Source organism: Bombina bombina, chromosome 5, assembly GCF_027579735.1.
Source record: "Bombina bombina isolate aBomBom1 chromosome 5, aBomBom1.pri, whole genome shotgun sequence".
In the NCBI taxonomy this organism is placed as follows: Eukaryota; Metazoa; Chordata; class Amphibia; order Anura; family Bombinatoridae; genus Bombina; species Bombina bombina.
Genome location: NC_069503.1, coordinates 650,745,363 through 650,768,066, shown reverse-complemented (window position 1 = coordinate 650,768,066; position 22,704 = coordinate 650,745,363). Strand labels below are relative to the sequence as shown.

The window sequence follows — 22,704 nt, the reverse complement described above, 5'->3', positions numbered from 1 at the left end:
GAGACATTAATCGCATTAGCCTATTCCTCTCCTAAACTGTAGACCAAGCTGCTTGTTGTTATGTAACCCAGACACGCAATGAGTCTTTATATTGAGGTTATGTCCCCTTATATTGACTAAAAAGTACCATGAGAGTTGCGGTGCAAAAGCTAGCGTGAATCTTTGCATCGAGGTCGCATCTCCTTGGATTGACTGGGATGAATCAAAAGCGCTGCGGTGTGAGAGCAGTGGAAAGTCAGAACTCTGCACCATACCCGTGAGCTCAAGGAGCGGTGCTGAGTGATCTGAAGGAGCTAGGAGAACGACAGCAGGGAACTCCGCCAGCAGAGGCCCCACGCAGTCACCATAGCACTGCAATCGCTCATCCCTGGTTACCAACATCTGATGGTTGGGGTGCAGATCCCCTAAGGACACAGGCTGACTAGATAAATTGAGATTCCAGGGACCATCTCCCTCTTGCTTCCCCAATTCTGCTTCTGCATTAAGGGTCTCCGGATCAGGGACAGGGGGTGTTGCATCTGGCTCCTCACCCTCATAGCAAGCCGGAGGCTCCAAGGTCCCATTCTCAGCAGGTAAGACCATGGTGTCAGCTGGCAAGTTGGGCTCGCTGTGTATTACAGATAATCGGTGTTGCCTCAAGTCCCCATCTCGGGTGCCACCTCAGATCGGGTCTGGTTGAACGGAATAAGCGTTAGCTGTTAATATCTGCTCAAATGCGGTGTGATGCGAGGTTAGGAGCCTATTGATCTCCAGTAGAAAATAGTTTGCCATCTCCACAGGGGTCCGCACCAATCACTTGCAGGTGTTAAGAATAAAGTATAGTATAAGACACACTATGTGCCACTTAATGACAGACCCAGAAACGCCCCGCTGGGGGGGTAAAGTTAATGCTGTGATGTTGCAACAGCTCCGGGCACCGATGCCAACAGCTTTTCCAGAAAGAAAAATCTTGTTTTGATCACTGTCAGTTGTAGAGTTCAATGCTGTGTAATATTCTTCTGGATGATTATGTAAAATAGCAATATTTTAGAGTTATTGTTGGAAGGCTGAAGCAGCATGCAGGAAAGCGTCCTATCATGGACGCCACCCGCAAGTTCCCCAACTAAATACAATTTAATACAATTAAAAAAAATAATCTAAAGTACAAAAACAAACAAACACTAAATTACAGAAAATAATAAAATAATTACAAGATTTTTAAACTAATTACACGTAATCTAACCCCCCTAACAAAATAAAAAAGCCCCCCAAAATAAAAAAACACTAACCCCTTGAAGATCACCCTACCTTGAGAAGTCTTCACCCAACCGGGCCGAAGTCCTCCACGAAGCCGGCAGAAGTGGTCCTCCAGACAAGCAGAAGTGGTCCTCCAGACGGGCAGAAGTCTTCATCCAGGCGGCATCTTCTATCTTCATCCATCCGGCGTGGAGCGGTTCCATCTTCAAGACATCCGATGCGGAGCATCCTCTTCAAACGACGTCCAACTGAAGAATGATGGTTCCTTTAAATGACGTCATCCAAGATGGCATCCCTTCAATTCCGATTAGGTGATAGAATTCTATCAGTCAATCGGAATTAAGGTAGGAAAAATCCTATTGGCTGATGCAATCAGCCAATAGGATTGAAGTTCAATCCTATTGGCTGATCCAATCAACTAATAGGATTGAGCTCTCATTCTATTGGCTGTTCCAATCAGCCAATCAACATTTATTAGAGTTGCGGCGGGTCCGGGAGCGGCGGTTTAGGGGTTAATACATTTATTAGAGTTGGGGCGGGTTCCGGAAATGGCAGGGTAAGGGGTTAATACATTTATTAGAGTTGCGGCAGGCTCCGGGAGCGGGCGGTATAGGGGGTAAACAGTATAGTATAGTGTGGGTGTTTAGTGACAGGGTACCAACAAAGCTGTAAAAAAGCAGAAGAGCAGCGAGATCGATGACTGTTAGTTAACAACAGTCCGCTGCTCATCACACCGTACTTAGTGCACGGCTTTTTGACAGCTTTTTTGATAATTATGGAGAACGTATTCAGGTCCGTGGCAGCAATGTCGACGCTTTGATAAATAGATGCCATTATGTGCTCTTTTTATTAAAACACAAAATGAGAATATACAAAAGACTTAATTCTCTTTCTCTCACATTTGACACATTTTATTAATTCTAATGTTTTCAGCCAAATTGCTTTACCTTATATTACAGTAATTTGTTTTCATGTTTCTGTTGGTTTTCCCTTTTATATTAAGCCCTGAATATAATTTATAATAATATCAGACACAGAGCAAAGTGAAAACTGATTTCCTTTATATCAAAATTGCAACCTAGTCTGTTTAAACTTTTTTGAACTCCAAAAATGTTGAAAGGTGTTAAAGGCTGAAATGGTTTATAATTGAATATGTCTACTGGCCATTCACTCTGAAAAGGAGTGTGATTTTGTGGACATATTTGACAGCAACAAGATTATATACAGTATATATGGGGACCAAAAAAAGAGTCAGGAAGAAATAGATACTGACAGGTCAATAAACTGTTTAAACTTGCTTAGGTGAGGAAATATGTCAAATTGTCCACTAGTTTTTGGCCAAGATTGTTTGTTTTATTATTCATAATTACTTTTTATCCTTTCCTTAGGAAGCAGCTGACAACTGCCTTTCTAGAGAGCCTACAAATCACTGTGTATTATGGCCTACTATAGAGGCAGCAAATAGTTTTCTTTATGCTTCTCTTATGACTTTTCTCACATAGTGCTTGCTGTGTGACTGCACAAAGTATAATAGATTCTGGGAACTAGTTTCTGTAGATAAGAAAAGAAAGAGCTCTCTAATGTGGAGCCCTGTGTGTAGTCCTAAAATGTCATCCCTAGAGGGCAACATTCAATAGTACTCAGACATGGAACCTAATTTTTTACAAGAGCACCTGATATGATAGTGGGTAGCCATTTCTACTGCTAATGAGTAAAGCATACCCACCATATAAATATAATTTTTTTTAATTTTTTTTAAATAATCTTTTATTGAGATTCTTGAGACAAAAAAGTCAACAAAATAGTATAACAAGTACTATGCATGAACAAGGTAGGCAGTTACCACACAGTGGATACACAATTGACCGTTAAATCACCTATATCAACCAGTGATAATTGTACAATACTTAGTTATCTATAACTTGAGAATCTCATTTTATAGCATATTGAATAGCATTTAACAGTGGTTAATTTGATGGCTACTCATGAGCCAATTGATATAGGAAACAATACGGCACCTAAAATGATAACCACAAAAATTATACATTTCTAGTGATATATTTTAGAATAAGAACATTGCACTAATGTACAAGACAATCTGTAAATGTTTGACACCTTCATCTCAAGACATTTGGGTGTTCCTCAGGGAGGTGAATAAGAAAAGGAATGGAAAAAATAAAATAGTTAATGTCTACGCTCTCTGTCCTAATTTCTTATACCAAGGTATCTTCGTTTGACCAGCATCAACAGGTAAACACCGCTCGGTAGTAGTCAAAAGAAGAGGCAAAGAGAAATAAAGAGGTGTCAAGGTTCTAATGTAGCAATGTTTTATGCATGTAGTATCCAGTATGGGGGGGGGGGCATTATGAAGCGAATATAGATGAAATAATATGAGCCCAGGCCTAAGCCTGGGTTTGGCTATGGGGATGGGAGGGTGGAGCCAACAAGAGCAGAGTAACTATTTCTTAATATGAGCATAATCTCATTTAACAAAACCTATGTGCTTAAATAAAGTGAGCATAGAAGCATATTCGCACATGCTAAAATAACAAGTAATATTAGGCTATTTTTAAATCAACTTAAGAAGTCTAGTTACTTTTAACTAAGTTAGCCATGTAGATTTTTATACTAAATGAAGTGGTAATTGTCACAAACATTAAATGATAAAGACAGAATGCTTGGGAACTAACATAGCCGATAAGCTATTGTACAGATAGATACATCCAAGTTGTGGAATAATACAGGGTCAAAGGCAATAGTATTTAAAAGATCCCACATCATTAAGGGATGCCCATGATAATAAATACCAAGTAAACCCAAAAGGCAGACCAGAGTGAACAATGAGTTAGACTGCTAGCAGAAGCATATAACTTCCAGGCCATACTAGTGAAAGTTAAGACACCCGCAACAAGTATCTTTTCATAATAGCTTTTTGAGTAAATAAAAAAGAAAAAAAAAAGTGATCTATACAAAGAGGTAGGGCAATTATCTGAACTAATATGCATGAGATGATTTATACACCCACCTCACTCTGAACATCTATACTATCTCCTGTAAGTATTAAAGCCTTGGCAAACAACAACATTTTGCAGAGAGAATGAGAAAAAGGGTTTTTAGATAGTGATCAGGTTTCTTACATCTACTGGGAGCACAACATTAAAGTAGGGATAAAAGGGCTGCAGGGGGGAATTAAGCTCTTGCACAGAATGGGATCACAAACTGGAATCCAGATTCATAGAGCTATAGCTTAGTGTCTCTGAGCTCTGCCACAATACAACTATATATATTGATAAATAAACATGGAATATAGGTCCAAGCAGTCTATCTAACTTAACAAATATATTAACCGCAGAGCAGATTGTAACCCTATCTTGAAATATTAAGGATCCTCTGACAAACTAAAGAGGTGGAAGATTGGAGTAATATAGCAATGGGATTAAGGATACTAATAAAGGTGTGTGTGACCATAACAAGATCACGATAGTAGCATGCCACATTGCCAATATTATGGAACACTAGGATAATTAGGCATAGGAAGTGAACAAAAACAGCACTCAGTGAACATTCAACCATCAAAGTCAGCAGTTATAAACTTGAACAACAACAGTGTTATCGTTGAAAACCTCTGTCATGGACCTTAAATTCTATAATAAAAAGAAAACTGTGTATCCCAAGAACACTGCATATAGAAATGATGTCTGCAGGGTCCTACTCAAACAATGCAGCATCTACCTATCAACTTACTATTTAGATGACTAATAGGGAGGGATAAACATGGGATACTTCATTATATGATCGTGTTTCAGGATATCTTTATATAGACCATGTGCCAAAAGCAGGCTTGCTGCTTGACTATAAAATATAGTAGTGCTGCTAGAGGTCCATAGAGATCAAAATGAAGTAGAATGCACTGGGGCTCAACAAATAACTGTATAACAACAATTTAAATACCAAAACTAACTTCAGGTAACAAAATTACTGATCTAGTGGGTCACTATTGTCAGTGAGATATATAATAGGGCAATAATAATTTAGCTGACTACTTCAAGATCTGCTGGTTATGAGAGGTCTGTTATATGAAGGTGAGTAAGGGAAGCAATTTATAACTAATACATGTATGAATTAGTGTAAAACAGATTGTGGCAGGGTATCTAGATGTTTATACTGTTACAACATAACTAAGCTTGCTTCAAATGAGCTCATTTTACCAACATATTATATATACTATCTGAAAGAAAAAAATTATCAGAGTTATGTAAGATCAGAAGTGTGCTATTTGTATACAAGCTCACAATCTACCCCAAACTTATTAAGAACAATTAACCTGGTTAAAAGATAACTGGAATAATGAAAATAACACAGTTATATTAAGATGGACTGCCTCTCAGAAATAAAAAAACAAAAGCAGAAACTGTGTATAATACATACGATAATGTGTATCAGCTGCTGGTTCCAGATGCCTGAAAAAAAAATAGTGCTGAAGTTCCCAGAGATGACCTGAATCCATGTTCATAAGATGTGTTTATGGGGGGCTAATCTTAAATCTCAGCACAGAGAGGTCCGGGGGAGGGATACAGGTAAATGACATAGGCTGCAAGATCACATCGTACAGAGCAAACTGTAACCAGGCTATGACTCCCCACTAGTGGTGACCATTATTAATTACATCTGTTATCAGGATATTTTAGTGGTGTTGGTTGAGCTCATAATACCCATTGTAAAACTTGTAAAACGATCAGTAAATACAATAAATGAGGGTAGCAGGAAAAAGGGAAAGACAAATTATTTATCTACTGTATAAGCCCTAAAGCAGAGGGTAACATTGTATAATAACACCACTATAGGAGGATACACACATGAACTGTACTTCCAACCAACCTCCTGCCTAAATTAGTATCGCATTTAAAAATAACCTATATATATATAAATTAAACTAAAAACAGGGGCAAGATCTAAGCAATCTGCCAATAAAGAGCGCCACCTATTGGTTGGCAGGAGTAAAAAGTATTATATGAATCTATATAGATATTGATATTTGTAATAAAAACCCACCAGTATATATAAAAAATTAACAAATAAATAAATTGATAGATAAACAAAATAAATGAATGAATAAATGAAACAAAGCCACTTTAAATAAATATTGCTGTTAAGTGACCTTATCTGAAAATTTTAAAAGCAAATAAGCAAATAAGCAAATACAATTTAAAGGATATTGTTTGTATCAATATATTGTAAGGGCTCTGTCTTCTAATCCACACTGCAGCGTCCTGGATAACACCACCGGCAGGAAGGGGTGGCTGGATGAAAAGATAACAAAAGAGAAAGGAGACAGGAGCGCAAGGGACTGATCTGAGTGTAGTATAGTAAAACTTAAATTTTAATACAAAAGTTGCAGTGACAAAAACACACTCACACTTTCCAACCTCAAACAGAATGAGGTATGAATATGGCACAAGAAGCAAAAAGCCCCAGGCACTTGCTCACCACGAACCCTCTTCCGGTGCAGTGGGTCTCCCCTTCCGCCACCGTATGTGCAAACTGCAGCTCCCAGGTATAGCCGAGCACTAGTTCTCAAAGGTCCGTGGTCTCTGGTCAGGCTGTCACAGGTAAAACCGCATACCCATAGTCCCAGAGTCTCTTGGTAAATGTTGCCGTGTCCACAGGGTCTTTTAGGCAAAACAAAGTACAAACAGTAGTTCACGCCGGGTATGTTCAGAATCTCACTAAACACTCACAAGCCGGCTAGAGTGTCTGTGGATCTGACTCCTCGCAGCGTGTGTAGATGTGGGCGTGGCCTTACGCGTTTCATGGGGCTCCTCCCCACTTCGTCAGAGGCATGCCCACATACCTGTAACCTGTCAATTTATAGCGGAGTCACATATCTGTTTGACATAATCAATCGGAACAATAAGCCAATATATTAGTAGCCATCACCCTTATTTCAAACATTTTAAGTTTCATATTACATAATACATAATGTTTGTGTTTTATTTCAATGTGATCACTCCTATTATCAATAGCACATATTATGTACATATTTTGTACAGATAATCAGTTAGTTTCGGTGCGCTTAAATCCAATAGTGTACAATATATATGCGCAAAAAAACACATACAGTTTATACAAACTGATCATACATGCATAAATTAAACTAAAAATATATATTTCATTTATATAATATCTTAAAACTTATAAATATTATAAAATCTACATTCAAGACACTTTCAATTACATAAATAGTTTAAAAATTCATACAGTAAAATTTAATATATTTTAAGTCACTACTTGGGGGACTCAGTAAATTATTTAAAAGTACATATTATCTAAATTGTAAAACAAGTTAATATATATACACACACACCGGCATGCATATAATGCTACATGTCCCATACATACAGTGGCCATTCATCTCATAAACATATGTATGGGATATCATGTATGTGTAGTAAAAATACAATATAAAATATGATATATTATATCTTTCCAATATATTGTATATCTTTGTAGTATCAGTTTGGACCTAAAATAATGGGTCACATATTCACAGAGATTTTATTATACTGACTAATCGAATAAATACCCTTACTCGCCTACCCCAACCATTCATCTTCAGGGATAGTCTATTATTACCATTAAAACCCAACAGATTGATCGCTTATATAGATTAACTTAAAATGGATTGAGTTTCTTGATTATCAATTTCACTAAATCAAGTTTATTTCATCTCTTGATATTTAGATATTGAAATTTTGGGATAATTTTTTACATGTTGTATAAAAGAGAGATAAGGAAGATATTTTAGTCTGGAGACATGCACTAGGATTCAATAAAGGCCGCTAGATCAACATCTCTATTCATACCATATGGCTCTAGGGTACCCAATGCATGAATCCAGAAAGTCTCTCATTGTCTCAGGGTCCTAAGGCGATCCCCGCCCCTTTCATCTCGTTTTACATGTTCGATGGCTTTTATTTTTAAACTACTATTATCCCTCATGTGTGCTTCTAAAAAATGTGCTGACACTTCATGGGAAGTGAGTCCTATGTCGATATTCCTTAGGTGTTCAGTTAACCTATACTTTACTTTTCTTTTTGTTCTTCCCACATACTTTTTCCCACACGAACATTCTAATAAGTAGACCACGTAATTGGTCTTACAGTTCATTAGTTCCTTAATGTCGTGTTTTTTTCCATCTTTACTAGAATAGAAGTATTTATTATCAGGGTGTATATGGGTACAGCAAGTGCAGCCTTTTCTCCCACATCTAAAAAATCCTCTTGTATGTTGTCTCAACCAATTACTTCCAGTTTCTTTCTTTCTAAGTTTACTTGGAGCCACCAAATTTCTTATAGATTGTTTTTTTCTGTATATCACCTTACCCTTATTGGGGATAATATATTTTAACACTGGATCTTGCAAAAGAATAGGCCAATATTTATTTAGGGCCTTCTCAATATTCTTGTGTGCATTATTATATTTTGTGATAAAATTTACCCTATTATCCCTACTATCGTTCTTGATTTCTTTTCGTCTTATCCCATCTGGAGGTAGATTGAATTCTAATCTTCTGGCCCTTTCTCGTGCTTTGGTTACCAGTTCCCCAGAATATTCTTTGGCCCTAAATATTTTTTCTATGATCTCAGCTTCCTTATCATATACTTCTAAGTCTGTACAATTTCTTCTTGCTCTTTGAAATTGACCATAGGGGATATTTCTAAGCCATTTCATATGGTGACCACTCTTTGCATGAAGGTAGCCATTGGTGTCAGTTTCCTTCCTATAGAGTTTGGTAACTATTTCCTTTCCCCTATGTGTCAATTCCAAATCAAGAAATGTGACTTTTTCTTTATCAATAGTGTGGGTGAAAGTTAGGTTCAAGGTGTTTAAATTGACATATCGTACTAATTCCTCTGCTTCCTCTACACTTCCATGCCAGATGACCAAAATATCGTCGATATATTTGAACCATTCAATAACTCTTTTTTCAAATGGATTTCTACTATTGAAGATAAACAGATCCTCCCACCACCCCATGTACAAATTTGCAAAATCAGGCGCAAACTTGGTGCCCATTGCGGTACCGGTGGTTTGGAGGAAATACCTATCTTCAAAGAGAAAAAAATTCTTTGTTAAAATAAAATTTATAGCTCTCTTAACAAAATCCCCTTGGTTTTCATTGATAATTCTAGCCTTATCAAAAAAATAATCTACCCTAGCTATCCCCAAGCTGTGTGGGATACATGTGTACAGTGCATTCACATCCATGGTTAGCCACATGTAACCTTCCTCCCACTGCACCTTTTTAAGTAAATCTAACATGTGTGGTGTATCTCTTACATAAGATCTCAAACATGGTACCATCGGTTTTAAAATGTGGTCCACATATTCTGAAAGGTTCGAAGTTAGACCCCCTATCCCCGAGACAATAGGTCTCCCTGGGGGGTCCACCAGTCTTTTGTGGACCTTTGGTAGATGGTAATATATGGGTATTACTGGGTGTATCACTTTGAGGAAATTATATTCCTTTTCACTCAGAATTTCATCCTTTCTTCCATCCAATATTAGTGAGTCATATTCTTTCTTAAAGTCTGCCATTGGATTTTTCTTTAAAATTTTATATGTGGTTTCGTCCTCAGCACAGAGAGGTCCGGGGGGGATACAGGTAAATGACATAGGCTGCAAGATCACATCGTACAGAGCAAACTGTAACCAGGCTATGACTCCCCACTAGTGGTGACCATTATTAATTACATCTGTTATCAGGATATTTTAGTGGTGTTGGTTGAGCTCATAATACCCATTGTAAAACTTGTAAAACGATCAGTAAATACAATAAATGAGGGTAGCAGGAAAAAGGGAAAGACAAATTATTTATCTACTGTATAAGCCCTAAAGCAGAGGGTAACATTGTATAATAACACCACTATAGGAGGATACACACATGAACTGTACTTCCAACCAACCTCCTGCCTAAATTAGTATCGCATTTAAAAATAACCTATATACATATAAATTAAAACTTGGAAGAACAGATTGCTGCAAGAGCATATCAAACATAAACAGGAATTAGTCCAGATGTATAGAGTCAAGAGTTCTCTAACGTAGGGGAAATAGGTGAGTGTTTTCTTTACCCTACACCAGTTCTGACATCTGCCTGAGCATAGCGGTAAACAGTAAACTCGTAGGTCTGCACATCAAGGACTGAGAAATCTCCTGGTAGCAGCACAGACTTAATGGGCTTTGAGGGACCGGCAAAGCAGAGATTATACGGCTTCATATCGTGAGTGTTCCCAACTACTTGTGCCGCAATGACAGCGATCTCCTGCTTGTATATAAACATATCCATCATAGCTGGGTCAAAAGGAGAGGATATGTGGCAAACTGATGTACTCCCCCTAGTGTCGGGTAGTTCATCGCCATTGCCAGGTGGGTATACTTTTGTTTAAGGATCTTCTTTTTGGTCTTTGGGTTCAAAGCACGTCTCGAGTGCAGGGATGACCAGCGCTATGTGCACACTTCTAATTATAGCCCTGATGTCTTCAAAACCGGCATTGAGCTTTTGATCTAGCTCCAGCAGTAGTCTCCGGACAGTAATAGTCTCCACCTCCATGTTCCAAGGGAGAAAACAGGTAAGCAGTGCACTCTGGCTATTTCTGTATTTTGGTGAGGCTTTGTTCCGTTATTGTGTGGAGACGTCCACAGCAGAGTTAAGGCCGCCTAAGCTGGAGTCAAGATGGCGTTGTTGCTTATCCGTTGTAAGAACCTCGATTCATCAGTACTGCAACATAGACTCCGGATTGTCGCCCAGATCTCCTAGTGATTTAAGTCAGCTTCTCCTGTATAATAGCAATGACACATTCAGCTTAGACTGGGCAAAAAACATTGTGTAGTTACAGATATAGTGTCTTGTCCGTATGTTTTGGCTTTAAGCACAACTCTGCCTGATTAGTCCTGGAGCCCAAAATAGCTCTCAAGACTTCCAAACATGGCTGACCATCACATCTAGGCAATATTTAAGCGCTTTTTAAATTAGTGGATTACAGAAAATGTAATTATAGTCATTAAAATATGTGGAGCTCCCCTCCAGTGCGACTGTTCTGCTTGGCAGTTGGCTCCGCCCCCCCAGCAGAGGATATTTTTAAAACTGCATGTGGCACTATGTTGTTGGAAAATTTCTTTAGCCACAGATACAAAATAAATGCACATAATAATAATAATGGATTGATATTGAGGAAATGTAGATATATGTATTTTTAAAAAAAAAAAAAAAAACATGAATATTAATAACTTGCATATGATTTACTTATGTGAATAAATTGCTTACGAAACTATTATGTATTTTTCTATAACAGTCATTGGTATAGTGCTTTTCATGATTTATATGGATGCATGATTAAGCTTTTTATTCTCCATGCTAGTGGTGATGTTATTGGCACAGGTGGATATGACACTCTGCACACATACAACCAGCACTGAGGGTGCACAACTGCCTGGGTGATAAAACTCCTCAGCCCATAGAAACTGCTATGAGTCTTTTTAATTTGTTGAAATGTTGAGTTTGCCAGCTACCAAGAAATGTTGCACTAACAGCATCTAAAGGATTGCTAACATTGCAAAGCTTTATCCTTTGTCATTATTATAGACAACTAAACTATGTAATTTAACAGTCTTTGCCTACATCATGTTCTAGATTTATCCAGAGCTCCTGTGGTGCAGGCTCACATGAGCTGATAGTCAAGAAGCAGTGGCATTAAGAATGTTGTTTCTTCACCTCTCCACCAGCTCTGAGCAGGAGGCGTGAAATCCCTCTTGACTAATCTGACCTAGGTAAAACACAGTCCCTGCTCTCTCATGATTGGTTGCTAGCTGAGATCGTGGGTAGGTTTTCTTAAAGGGACACAACATTTTCATTATTCAGATAGAGGATATAATTTAAAAAAAGTTTCCAATATACTCCTATTATCAAATTTGCTTCATTGTCATGTTATTCTTTGTTGAAGAGATATCTAGACAGGTAGCGTGCACATGCCTGAAGCACTACATGACAGGAAATAGTACTGCCATCTAGTGCTCTTGCTAATGTATAATATTCTATCAAAACTGCTGCCATATAGTGCAGCAGACACGTGCACACTCCTGGGCTTTCATTCCTGCTTTTCAACAACGAATAACAAGAAAATTAAGAAAATATTATAATAGAAGTAAATTGTAAAGTTGTTTAAAATCGTATTTTTTATCTGAATCATGAAACGATATTTTTGGGTTTTATGGCTCTTTAATAAATCGATCCCTGTAGTTCAACTGGCTATCCAAATACATTTTATCTAATTCGGCTGGATTTGTCCATCTCACCTATCTGGTACCTCTTTGAGCAAGATTACAAGTCGCACGGCAAATCAGTTGTGAACATTATGGCTTTTTTCGCATTTGGGGTGTGCAACTATTACAAGTTGCAAAATAACTTATTGCCTGTAAAAATAAACACAATACCCCCCCCCAACATTACAACCCACCACCCACATACCCCTTATCTAACCCAAACCCCCCTTAAATAAATCTAACACTAAGCCCCTGAAGATCTTCCTACCTTATCTTCACCACACCGGGTATGACCGATCCGTCCAGGCTCTGAAATCTTCATCCAAGCCCAAGCGGGGGCTGGAGATCCATCATCCGGCTGAAGTCTTCTATCAAGCGGCTGAAGAAGTCCAGAAGAGGCTCCAAAGTCTTCATCCTATCCGGGCAGAAGAGGAGACCATCTTCATCCAAGTGGCATCTTCTATCTTCATCCGATGACGAGCGGCTCCATCTTGAAGACCTCCGGCGCGGATCCATCCTCTTCTTTCGACGTCCTAAGTCCGAATGAAGGTTCCTTTAAATGACGTCATCCAAGATGGCGTCCCTCGAATTCCGATTGGCTGATAGGATTCTATCAGCCAATCGGAATTAAGGTAGGAAAATTCTGATTGGCTGATGGAATCAGCCAATCAGATTCAAGTTCAATCCGATTGGCTGATCCAGAGAGAGGTTTACACAATAGCGTATTTAACTATTACAGTACTTATGCTGCCAAGAATGTCACTTTAATTTGAAAGCAACGCACAATACCCTGCACCAGGAACTGGTCAAATAGTGGTGTCCTGCCATAGTATTAGAGATACTCCTCAAAATATAAGCCCCTAATCAGTTTCAAAAGTGGGACTCATATGCAGGGCTTCAAAGCTTCAGATCCTTTTAACCCACTCTCTGTCGGGTGTCCTGCAAAGGGCTCCGTCTGTGGTAGAGTCCGGAGCACAAGGAGCACATGCTCCACATACTAAAGGTACAATCATAAAGATTGGTTATCAAGAGTAAGAGGGAGCAAAACTAGGCAATAAACAACATATGTGGAGAATTATAATGCTCTAGGTCCGTGCTATAATGTTTATTCTGAGATACAGAGGTTTACAACTGAGTGGGAATAACAATTAACTGAACTATGACCATTGTGGGTTGGTGGTGCAACGTCTGCCTGTGCGTGGACTTATTCGCACAGAAGAGATATTTTGGTTAAGTAATATAAAAATAAACAACCTGCGTTGCGACTATAGGGTAGGCCATGAACCTGCAAAACATATAGTTATGTATTCTGAATTTCCAAGCAGCCATTAGGGTTATTGTAAACTTAATAAAGAGGGTTTTAACAGAGTGGGATGTCAGTTTTCTATAACAAGATTAATGTAGGCTAAGTGGAGGCAAAGTCTAAACTGGACTAAAACTAATATGGGTATGCTAAATAACACCTGACTGTGTAGGAACTTACTCCGACAGCAAATGCATTGCAACTAAAAGAGTGTAGAAAGTAGCTTGTAATGTGGGCATAGGGTAACACGTTAAACCGCTAACAATATACATAGTAGTATTGGGTAATACTGGCAGTTATTGGGGTCACTGTACATAAATATAACCAGGTGTGTTATTATAACATAGGATGGTAACCTTCCACATCTAACGTACCCTAGACTAAATGAGGTCAAGGCACTAACTATACTATACCTATTGCAAATTATCAATATTACCTTTAATTGCGTGCAAACTCCAACCAAAACAAAAAACAACAGTCACATTTAACTGTTAGGAATATTAACATATACTCCCAGCCAGCAATTAGGGTTACTGCATTTGAGCATAGTAAGGATGAATAAAGTAGCATAACACATCTGCTGCCCATAACAAATTTTAACTAACATGAAACAGTGAACTGGGTTGTTTAACACATGATAATCTATTGGGGAAGGCAGACAGAGGTGTATAATAACATATATTTAGGTTTCAGATAGGAAGTCCTCATGAACACAATAGCGTATTTAACTATTACAGTACTTATGCTGCCAAGAATGTCACTTTAATATGAAAGCAACGCACAATACCCTGCACCGGGAACTGGTCCAATAGTGGTGTCCTGCCATAGTATTAGAGATACTCCTCAAAATATAAGCCCCTAATCGGTTTCAAAAGTGGGACTCATATGCAGGGCTTCAAAGCTTCAGATCCCTTTAACCCACTCTCTGTCGGGTGTCCTGCAAAGGGCTCCGTCTGTGGTAGAGTCCGGAGCGCAAGGAGCACATGCTCCACATACTCATCGGCACCGTCGCTTGTAAGTGTCCTACTGCAGCATTGCCTAGGGTAACCTGGGAAGTTGAGAGCACTCCGCTTTTCCCCCCTCCAGCTCCGGGCACTATTATAGGTGTCCGACCAGCAGATATCAGGCAGCAGTAATCACACACTGTGGGGCTAAAATTTACCTTCTTTCCAACCTCTGTCACAGTTATAGGCGGATGGGTAGGAGCTGGTAGGCTAGGGCTATCGGACAAGCGGGTCCCTCTCTGCTTCTCCAAGTCCTGTGAAGGGCTCACCATAAGGAAAGGCATAGAGCACCGGGGACGCACACTCCGTGTGTTTACTGCTTGTGGGCCTCTCGTAGCCGCATAGCCCCTTTTTTCTTGCACAGTCAGGGAGTTTCTAGACATTTCACTTACGGCTCTGGACCTGGTTGTAGGCGGGAAGTCAGTAGATAGCAGATTAGGGCTATCCATTAGTGTGGAATTAGAGCGGGTCCGATTCTGGTTCTTAACATCTTCCAACCGCATCCAATATGCGGATCTATTAAGCCGCCCGCTGTAAGGTTGAGCCTCCATAGTTGCCATGCCCTGCCTCTGGGCAGTTTTGCTGCTGCAGGACCTGATGTTATCCTCTTTCATTGACCCAGGCTGTTTAACTCTCTCACCATCCGCGCTCAGAGGGGCCCCTGTAACTGCTGGTCCCATGAAAAGTCTGCATAGTTCAGCCTCCAAGCTCCAGTAGTGTTCTCTTATGAGCTGCGTCACATCTCTTTCCCATTTGTTCAGGGCCTCCATTTTCTTCTCCGATTTTGAACCCTTTATTAATCAGTTTGTGTGCAGCTCCGTTTCCCCACTAGTTCCGCTTGTATAAAGAATATCTTGAGAGATGGTTCCCTTTGTACGGAGGTGGACAGTCGGTTACTGACTGTTATACCCCAGGTTACTGGGGGGGGTGTCGAAGTCCTGCAACAACGCCGCCGCCGCATAGGAACTCAATGGGACAGATCTGGGTCCTAGAGCTCATGAACTCTGCAAAAGTAGTGTAGGTCAGCGCTGCTTTCCTTCATCTAATCAAATATGAGGTGAATGGTAGTAGCATTTGCAGACTTACTGCTTTAATCAGCGGATTGAGCAGATCCCCTTAGGAGCAACAGATATTGCGACCGTTCATGGCCGCTGCCTAGCCACTCCCCCCTTGTCTGCATTTTTTATTGTCCCTGCCTGGAAAATGTGTTTTCTGAGCAGGGTGACTACCTGAACCAGAGCTGCTGAGCTCAGTTTGGTTTAAAATAGCTCATAGTGAATATTTCAATGTTTTCTCTCATTGCCTTCTCTTATTTAACCTCATGCCTGAGGTGTATTAGATAGTGGCTATAGTAGTAGACATTTTTGCTACTTATTTAACATATAACATTTTTTTTTTTGCTAATTATTCACATTGTTATAGCTGAACAGTTTTGTTATGTTTATGGATTCAAACATGACTAAGGGCCTAAGGCAGGCCTGAAACGTTGTATGTTTTTCTCTGGACCCTAAATGAAAGAATAAAGTCTTTTTCTATCAACTTGGAGGCTGGAAAAATTTTTGCTATTTGTTATTATATAGAAACATTGTGGGCTAGATTACAAGTGGAGCGCTAATTAGCTCTTTCACTAGAGTGATAACTGCGCTAGAAAAAAAACTGTGCGCATTGGAATAACAAATTAAAAGTAAAAATGTATTGCTCCAGCGCTAACCTGATGCACACAAAAGCCAAATTTACACTATTGTGAGAGCGATAACCTATTCCCCCTACTCTCGCTCTAACCCAAATCGTCAGTAGACCCCTACTGTAATAACCCCTAAACCACCACATAGCCCACCACAAAGTCACCACTACACTATTAACCCTAAACTGCCAGCCCCCCCACATTGCAAAGTAATCCACTACATTATTAACCCCAAAACCGTCAGCCCCCAACACAAATGAACCCACTAACATCTAAACCCCCTAACCTCACACCCCTACATAAACCCAAAATAGACTAACCCTTGGGGGGGGGGTCATTAAGGGATCAAGCAGGGGTAGGTGTTAGGTGGGAGGGTAATCTCTAAACTAAAGCTAAAATTAACCTTACAAGCTACCTGATTAACCCCTTCACTGCCAGGAATAATAGAGTGTGGTGCACAACTGCAGTTAGCAGCCTTTTAATTACCAAAAAACGGTGGCAAAGCCATGCATGTCTACTATTTCAGAACAAAGGGGATCCCAGAGAGGCTTTTATCATCATGTGTGCTATGATTGCACAAGCAGTATGTAAATAATTTCAGTGAGAAACCCAAAGTTTGTGAAAACGTTAAAAACATTATTTTCATATGATAGCATTTGCCGGTGAAATGGTGGCATGAAATATAACAAGATGGGTCTAGATCAATACCTTGGATTGTCTATGTAAAAAAAAGATATAGTTTTGACAGGGAAATAGAAAAAAACAATGCTCTATTCTATTTAAATGGAGTGATAGCAAAGAAAACCAAAAAACTACATTACAAAAACTAAACAAATTACCAAAATTGAAAAAAGAGTTATGCCTATTTTAAACCTCTCCCAAAAAAAAATAAAAAAAAATAAAAAAACACAAAACTACAAATAGCCCTTAAAAGGGCCTTTTGTAGGGCATTGCCCTAAATTGAACCAGCTCTTTTCATTAAAACAAAACTACCACCTTCTAACATTAACCCTTATGACACCCCACCCCAAGGAAATATCTAAAAAAAAACCTACTCTTATGCCCTGAAAATGGCATTTGGCTGGGCATTGCCTTTAAAAGGCCATAGAAAAAAATCACTAATCTAAAAAAAAAACACCCCCAAAAAAACAAACTAACATTAAACCCCAAGATGGTACTCACCAAAGATGATGTTGGCACTCCATATTCATCCCGCAGGTGGTTCTCCTTCATCACAGTGGCAGTCCATCTTCTTACCTTAAATCCCAGTGGTGGTGGCGAGGGTGGTCTTCATCTTCAGATATTTAACACAGAGCTCCTCTTTATGTGGTCACCAGCTGTATGCTGAATTTTGAATGCGAGGTACCCCTTTTATATAGAGGTACCCTTGCATTCCTATTAGCTAATTTTCATGTTCAAATTCAAATCAGCCAAAAAAAGCTTTCATTCTATTGGATGATTTGAATTTGAACATGACAATCAGCCAATAGGAATGCAAGGGTTCCCCTATATAAAAGGGGTACCTCGCATTAAAAATTCAGAGTGCGGTTGATGATAGCATGAAGAGGACTTCCGTGTTAAAGATCTGAAGATAAATTAAGCCCGCCATCACCGCAGCTGGGAGGAAGATAAGAAGATGGACCACTGCTGGGATGAAGAAGGACCAATACCGGGATAAAGATGGAGTGCCGCCATCATCTTTGGTAAGTACCATCTTGTTTTTTTTTTTTTTTTTTTTAAATTAGGGATTTGTTTTTCCTCTGGGCAGCAAAAGAGCTGTATGCCCTTTTAATGGCCTTTTTAGGGCATTTTTTTTAAGGGTGGGGTTGGGGGGTTAATATTAGAAGGTGGTAGTTTTGTTTTAAGAAAAAGAGCCAGTTCACTTTAGGGCAATGCCCTACAAAAGGTTTAGTGTTAGAATATTTTTTTGGAGTGGTGTTTTTTTGTGGGGGATTAGAATAGGTATAACACTTTATTGTTGGTTATTGTTATTTTTTGAAATGTTAGTTTTTTTTTTAAATAGTAATGGTATATTTTAGTTAGTTTGTTTTTGGGTAAAGGTAGGGTTAGTCTAGTGTGGGTTAATGTAGGGGGTGTTAGGTTAGGGTTTTATATGTTAGTGGGTTCAGTTGTGTTGGGGGCTGGCAGTTTAGGGGCTAGTAGTGTAGTGCGGACTTTGCGATGCGGAGGCTGGGGGTTTAGGGGTTAATAATGTAGAAGTTTACTTTGCAGGGGTGGCGGTTTAGATGTTAACAGTGTACAAGCTTACTTTGTAGTGGGGTGTGTGTGTGTGGAGGTTTATGGCTTAATAGTGTAAAGAGGTAGTTTGTGTTGTGGGGGGGTTGGTGGTTTAGGGGCTCAAAGTGTAGTTTAGTGAAACTGGTTCCTCCGGACAAACTCTTCAGGCAACCTTTTCATTTGCATAAAAAGTTTGAGCGGTAAATGCGGTTGCGTTCATGCGATCACATTTACTTTCAACTTGTAATACGAGCACATATTACTGCTCAACGCTACCCATAGAAAATTTGGGGAGCATAAATTACTGCGATCTCGCACAAACTAATTTGCAGTAATTTTAACAGCACGTCACTTGTAATATGGATTTGAGCATAAAGAACACGCAATCTTGTGATTGTGTTTACGCTCTTCACACTAATGATAGTGATCCACTCATAATCTAGGTCTATATGTTTCATAGATGTGCTACAGTTTAGTTTCTGTTTGTATGCACCGTAAATTCTGTAGACACAGCACATACTACTTACCGGTATCTTATTTAACATAATATAAATTCTTTATAGACAAACATCTTAGTTACATGCATTTTCTGTGCTAATTACATGTATCTTTTTTATGCTGCATAGATTCTGTTTCAGAACATGCTAATCATATGCACTTTATTTATTAACGGCTAGGTTATGAGTGAAGCTCAAATTAGCTCTCCCAAGAGTGTTTATCTTTTTTTACCATTACACGCTCAGTTGCGCACTTATTGCAGGTCGCAAGTAAAATGTTTGCACTCTTGCGGTCCCATCCTCGTGCAGACTTTACAAAGTTGCAAACTCAGGATTGTATTCCCTCATAGACTTTAATGGAGCCTTGTTTTGAGCAAACGATTGCAACAAGAAATATATATGAATTTCGATACATATGTATATCTGTATTTATATGTGTATATTTGTCAGTAAATACATATATACATATATAAATACAGATATACATATGTTTAGAAAATATGCATACAGTATATATTTATATGTGTTTCTATGGATCCCTATTGAAAAGCATTTTTGGCCCTTTTTTAACACCTGGCATCTCATCTTTGAGCCCTTTTTGGTGCAATTTTTTTTAAATATTTTTTTTTTAGATAGTGTTAATATGAGTGTAACTGTACTTTTAAAGGTATTTTTGATGTGTTTTGTGACACTTATTTGACTCACGTAACTGTTAACCATAGCTCTGAAGTTGCGGTAATCATTCTAGAGTAAAACACGATTACGCTCACGAGTTTGTATTTACTTTAAAATTGTAATATGGGTGGAATTTAACTTGCGCACAAACATACACAAAAGCCTGATATCACTCGCGTGCATACAATGCTCTTGACTCGTAATCTAGCCCTATATCAATGTACCTTATTATATACAGTTTAGATCTGTATAGATTTAACATGCTGATTACTTGAACTTTTATTACTAATTTAATGCTCTTTATTGTATGCCCCAGAGATTCTGAATACTCATCAGGATACTTACCTGTACCTTATTTGCTATCCAGGTATATTCTGGTACATAGTATAGTATCATGTCCGCTTGACATATAGTAAATCTACCCCAACGTGTGCTGTCATCAGTGATGCATTTGTTTTCTGGAAAAGTAAAATGTGTTTAAACGTAAATTGAAACTAATGCTATAGCATTGGTTTTGTTCTTCCTACTAATCCAAACTGGTTGAAAAAGGGAACTGCCTTTGATTACTTGTTGAGAGATACACACATCTGCGTATATAAAAGAAAATATTAATTTATTCAGCACAAAAACAAAAGCTTTTCAGAAAAACAAAAAAAACTTAAATACATTTTAAATTGGTCACTTTTATATAAACTAAAGAACAAAGTTGACGACAATCTCCCTGTAATTGAACAAAGTATTTTGGTGTTATTTAAAGTTTACACACAGATCAAGATGGTATGTAATGAATGTTTAACCGTTATGGATATTGCTGTCTCCAAAATGCTTGAAAGGTAGCCTTAAACATCCATTTGCATTTTAATGTGTACCTGCTTCAATATGAGAGTTTTTAGCAGTGTCATGTTCTGCCATGTAAATTTCACTGCCCATATAGCCCCAATGAAAAATATTTTTTAATACGATGGTCATAATTAATACGCATTCCTCTTCCTTCTTATTGCATACAGTGATGATTGCCCCTGCAGAGTCTGCAAATTAGTTTACAAGCCAAGCTTGTTTTATTCCAGACCTACAGTGTGTGCCATTCATATTTAGATACATATTTCTATGAAAGAACATTACTTATTTCATTAACGCTCTCCAATTAGACTTCAATATTACTGTGATAATATTTTTCAAACAAAAACCTTTAAACACATAAAAAAAGATCAACAGAAAATTAAATAAGGATATTTTATTCTTCACAATGTAATATAATATGATATAATGTAATATAATATGTAATTAATTTTGAGGGGTTACTTTTTTTAGAACCAAAATAATAGTCTTTTATACTGTGTATGTCCTTATGTAAAACTTATTTAACTGCTTTCTTCTTTTGGTCCACTAGATGACACTGTTGGATAAGTATTTGTCTTACTGTTTAGAAAGGTAAAATAAAAAACACACTGATATATGTTTGAGAAATGCTTTTACATTCAAATTATTTTTGTCAGACAAAACAATTCACAAGATATATTGAGGTTTGTGAAGCAAAATAATATTTTGAATATAGTAGATAAGGCACATGTGGTTTAATCACAGGTATTGTTTTCTTAGCCTTAGGGGTAAAACCACTTAATTTGTGTGTTCTTTTGAAAAAACAAAGAAAGTAGAGAATTTTGTTGCTGCCAAAATCCCTCAGAAATATATTTACATTCATTTGTTTTAATCTTTCAGCAACTAGACTTTGAGACAAAAAAAGCATACATATTCAAAGTAGAAGCCTCGAACATACATCTGGACCAACGTTTCAACTCAGTGGGACCATTTAAAGACACAGCTACTGTAAAAATAAATGTACTAGATGTTGATGAACCTCCAGTATTTAGTAAACCCTTCTATACAATGGAAGTTTATGAAGACACACCTATTGGCACCATTATAGGAGCAGTAACAGCACAAGATCTTGATGTTGGAACCAGTCCCATCCGGTATGGAAAGCTTAATTTAATGTAGCCTTTAAAAATGTTAAAGCCCCAAGCATAATATCATGTGTAAATGACAATGTCAATAAGTCACACTTACTTGATACTAATGCACAGTAAAGTATTTTTTTTATTGATTTGAAACATGAAAGCAAAATTATTTCCTTTCAGTAGCTAGAACCAAAAGCCTTTACTTATTTCAAAAGACAAAGGATTAAAAAGTAAAAAATATTATTCTTAAAAAATATTTTAAGAGAATAAATTAAAGGAACACTAAAGTCAAAATTAAACTTTCATGATTCAGATAGAACATGTAGGATGAGATTACATATGCAGCGCAAGCTTCAGCATAACTGCTGAAACCTGCGTCATCCTGGGAGATGCAGAGCATCTGAGAGCATGTTCGGGGGTAAGGAGTATATGCGAGACGCTGGCAGGCTTAGGACTGTTTTGAATACTAAAAATGGCCAGCAGTATGTGCTTCATTATGGAATTATGGCAAGTAAGCAAGTTTATTGTACTGGAGCTGGAAGTTGTAGACTGGAAACAGGAAAGGTAAACAGGTATGCCCACACCCGAACTGGAGTCTAAGGTAATGCCCATGATAGGGCCAAGAACAGGAGTGCCTACTGTAAGGCCAGGAATAAAGTGTCAATTTAGACCAAAGACAGTATTGTCTACTGGAGGCCAAGACAGGAATGCGCACTGGAGGCCAACAGGAATGCCAACTCTAAGACCGAGAATGGAACGGTACCCAAGCCCTGCAGAGGACAACTGC

The 22,704-nt window shown here is 38.3% G+C and overlaps 1 protein-coding gene across 3 annotated transcripts in view; it reads left to right on the top strand.

The window, feature by feature from the left end:
- CDH12 (cadherin 12) overlaps nucleotides 1-22,704 on the top strand; it is a 755,267-nt gene that overhangs the window by 630,689 nt on the left and 101,874 nt on the right. For all 3 annotated transcript variants that reach the window (XM_053714614.1, XM_053714612.1, XM_053714613.1), the window contains one exon: nucleotides 21,679-21,932. In XM_053714614.1, the coding sequence (XP_053570589.1) occupies nucleotides 21,679-21,932 (254 nt within the window). The remainder of the gene's footprint in view (nucleotides 1-21,678; nucleotides 21,933-22,704) is intronic.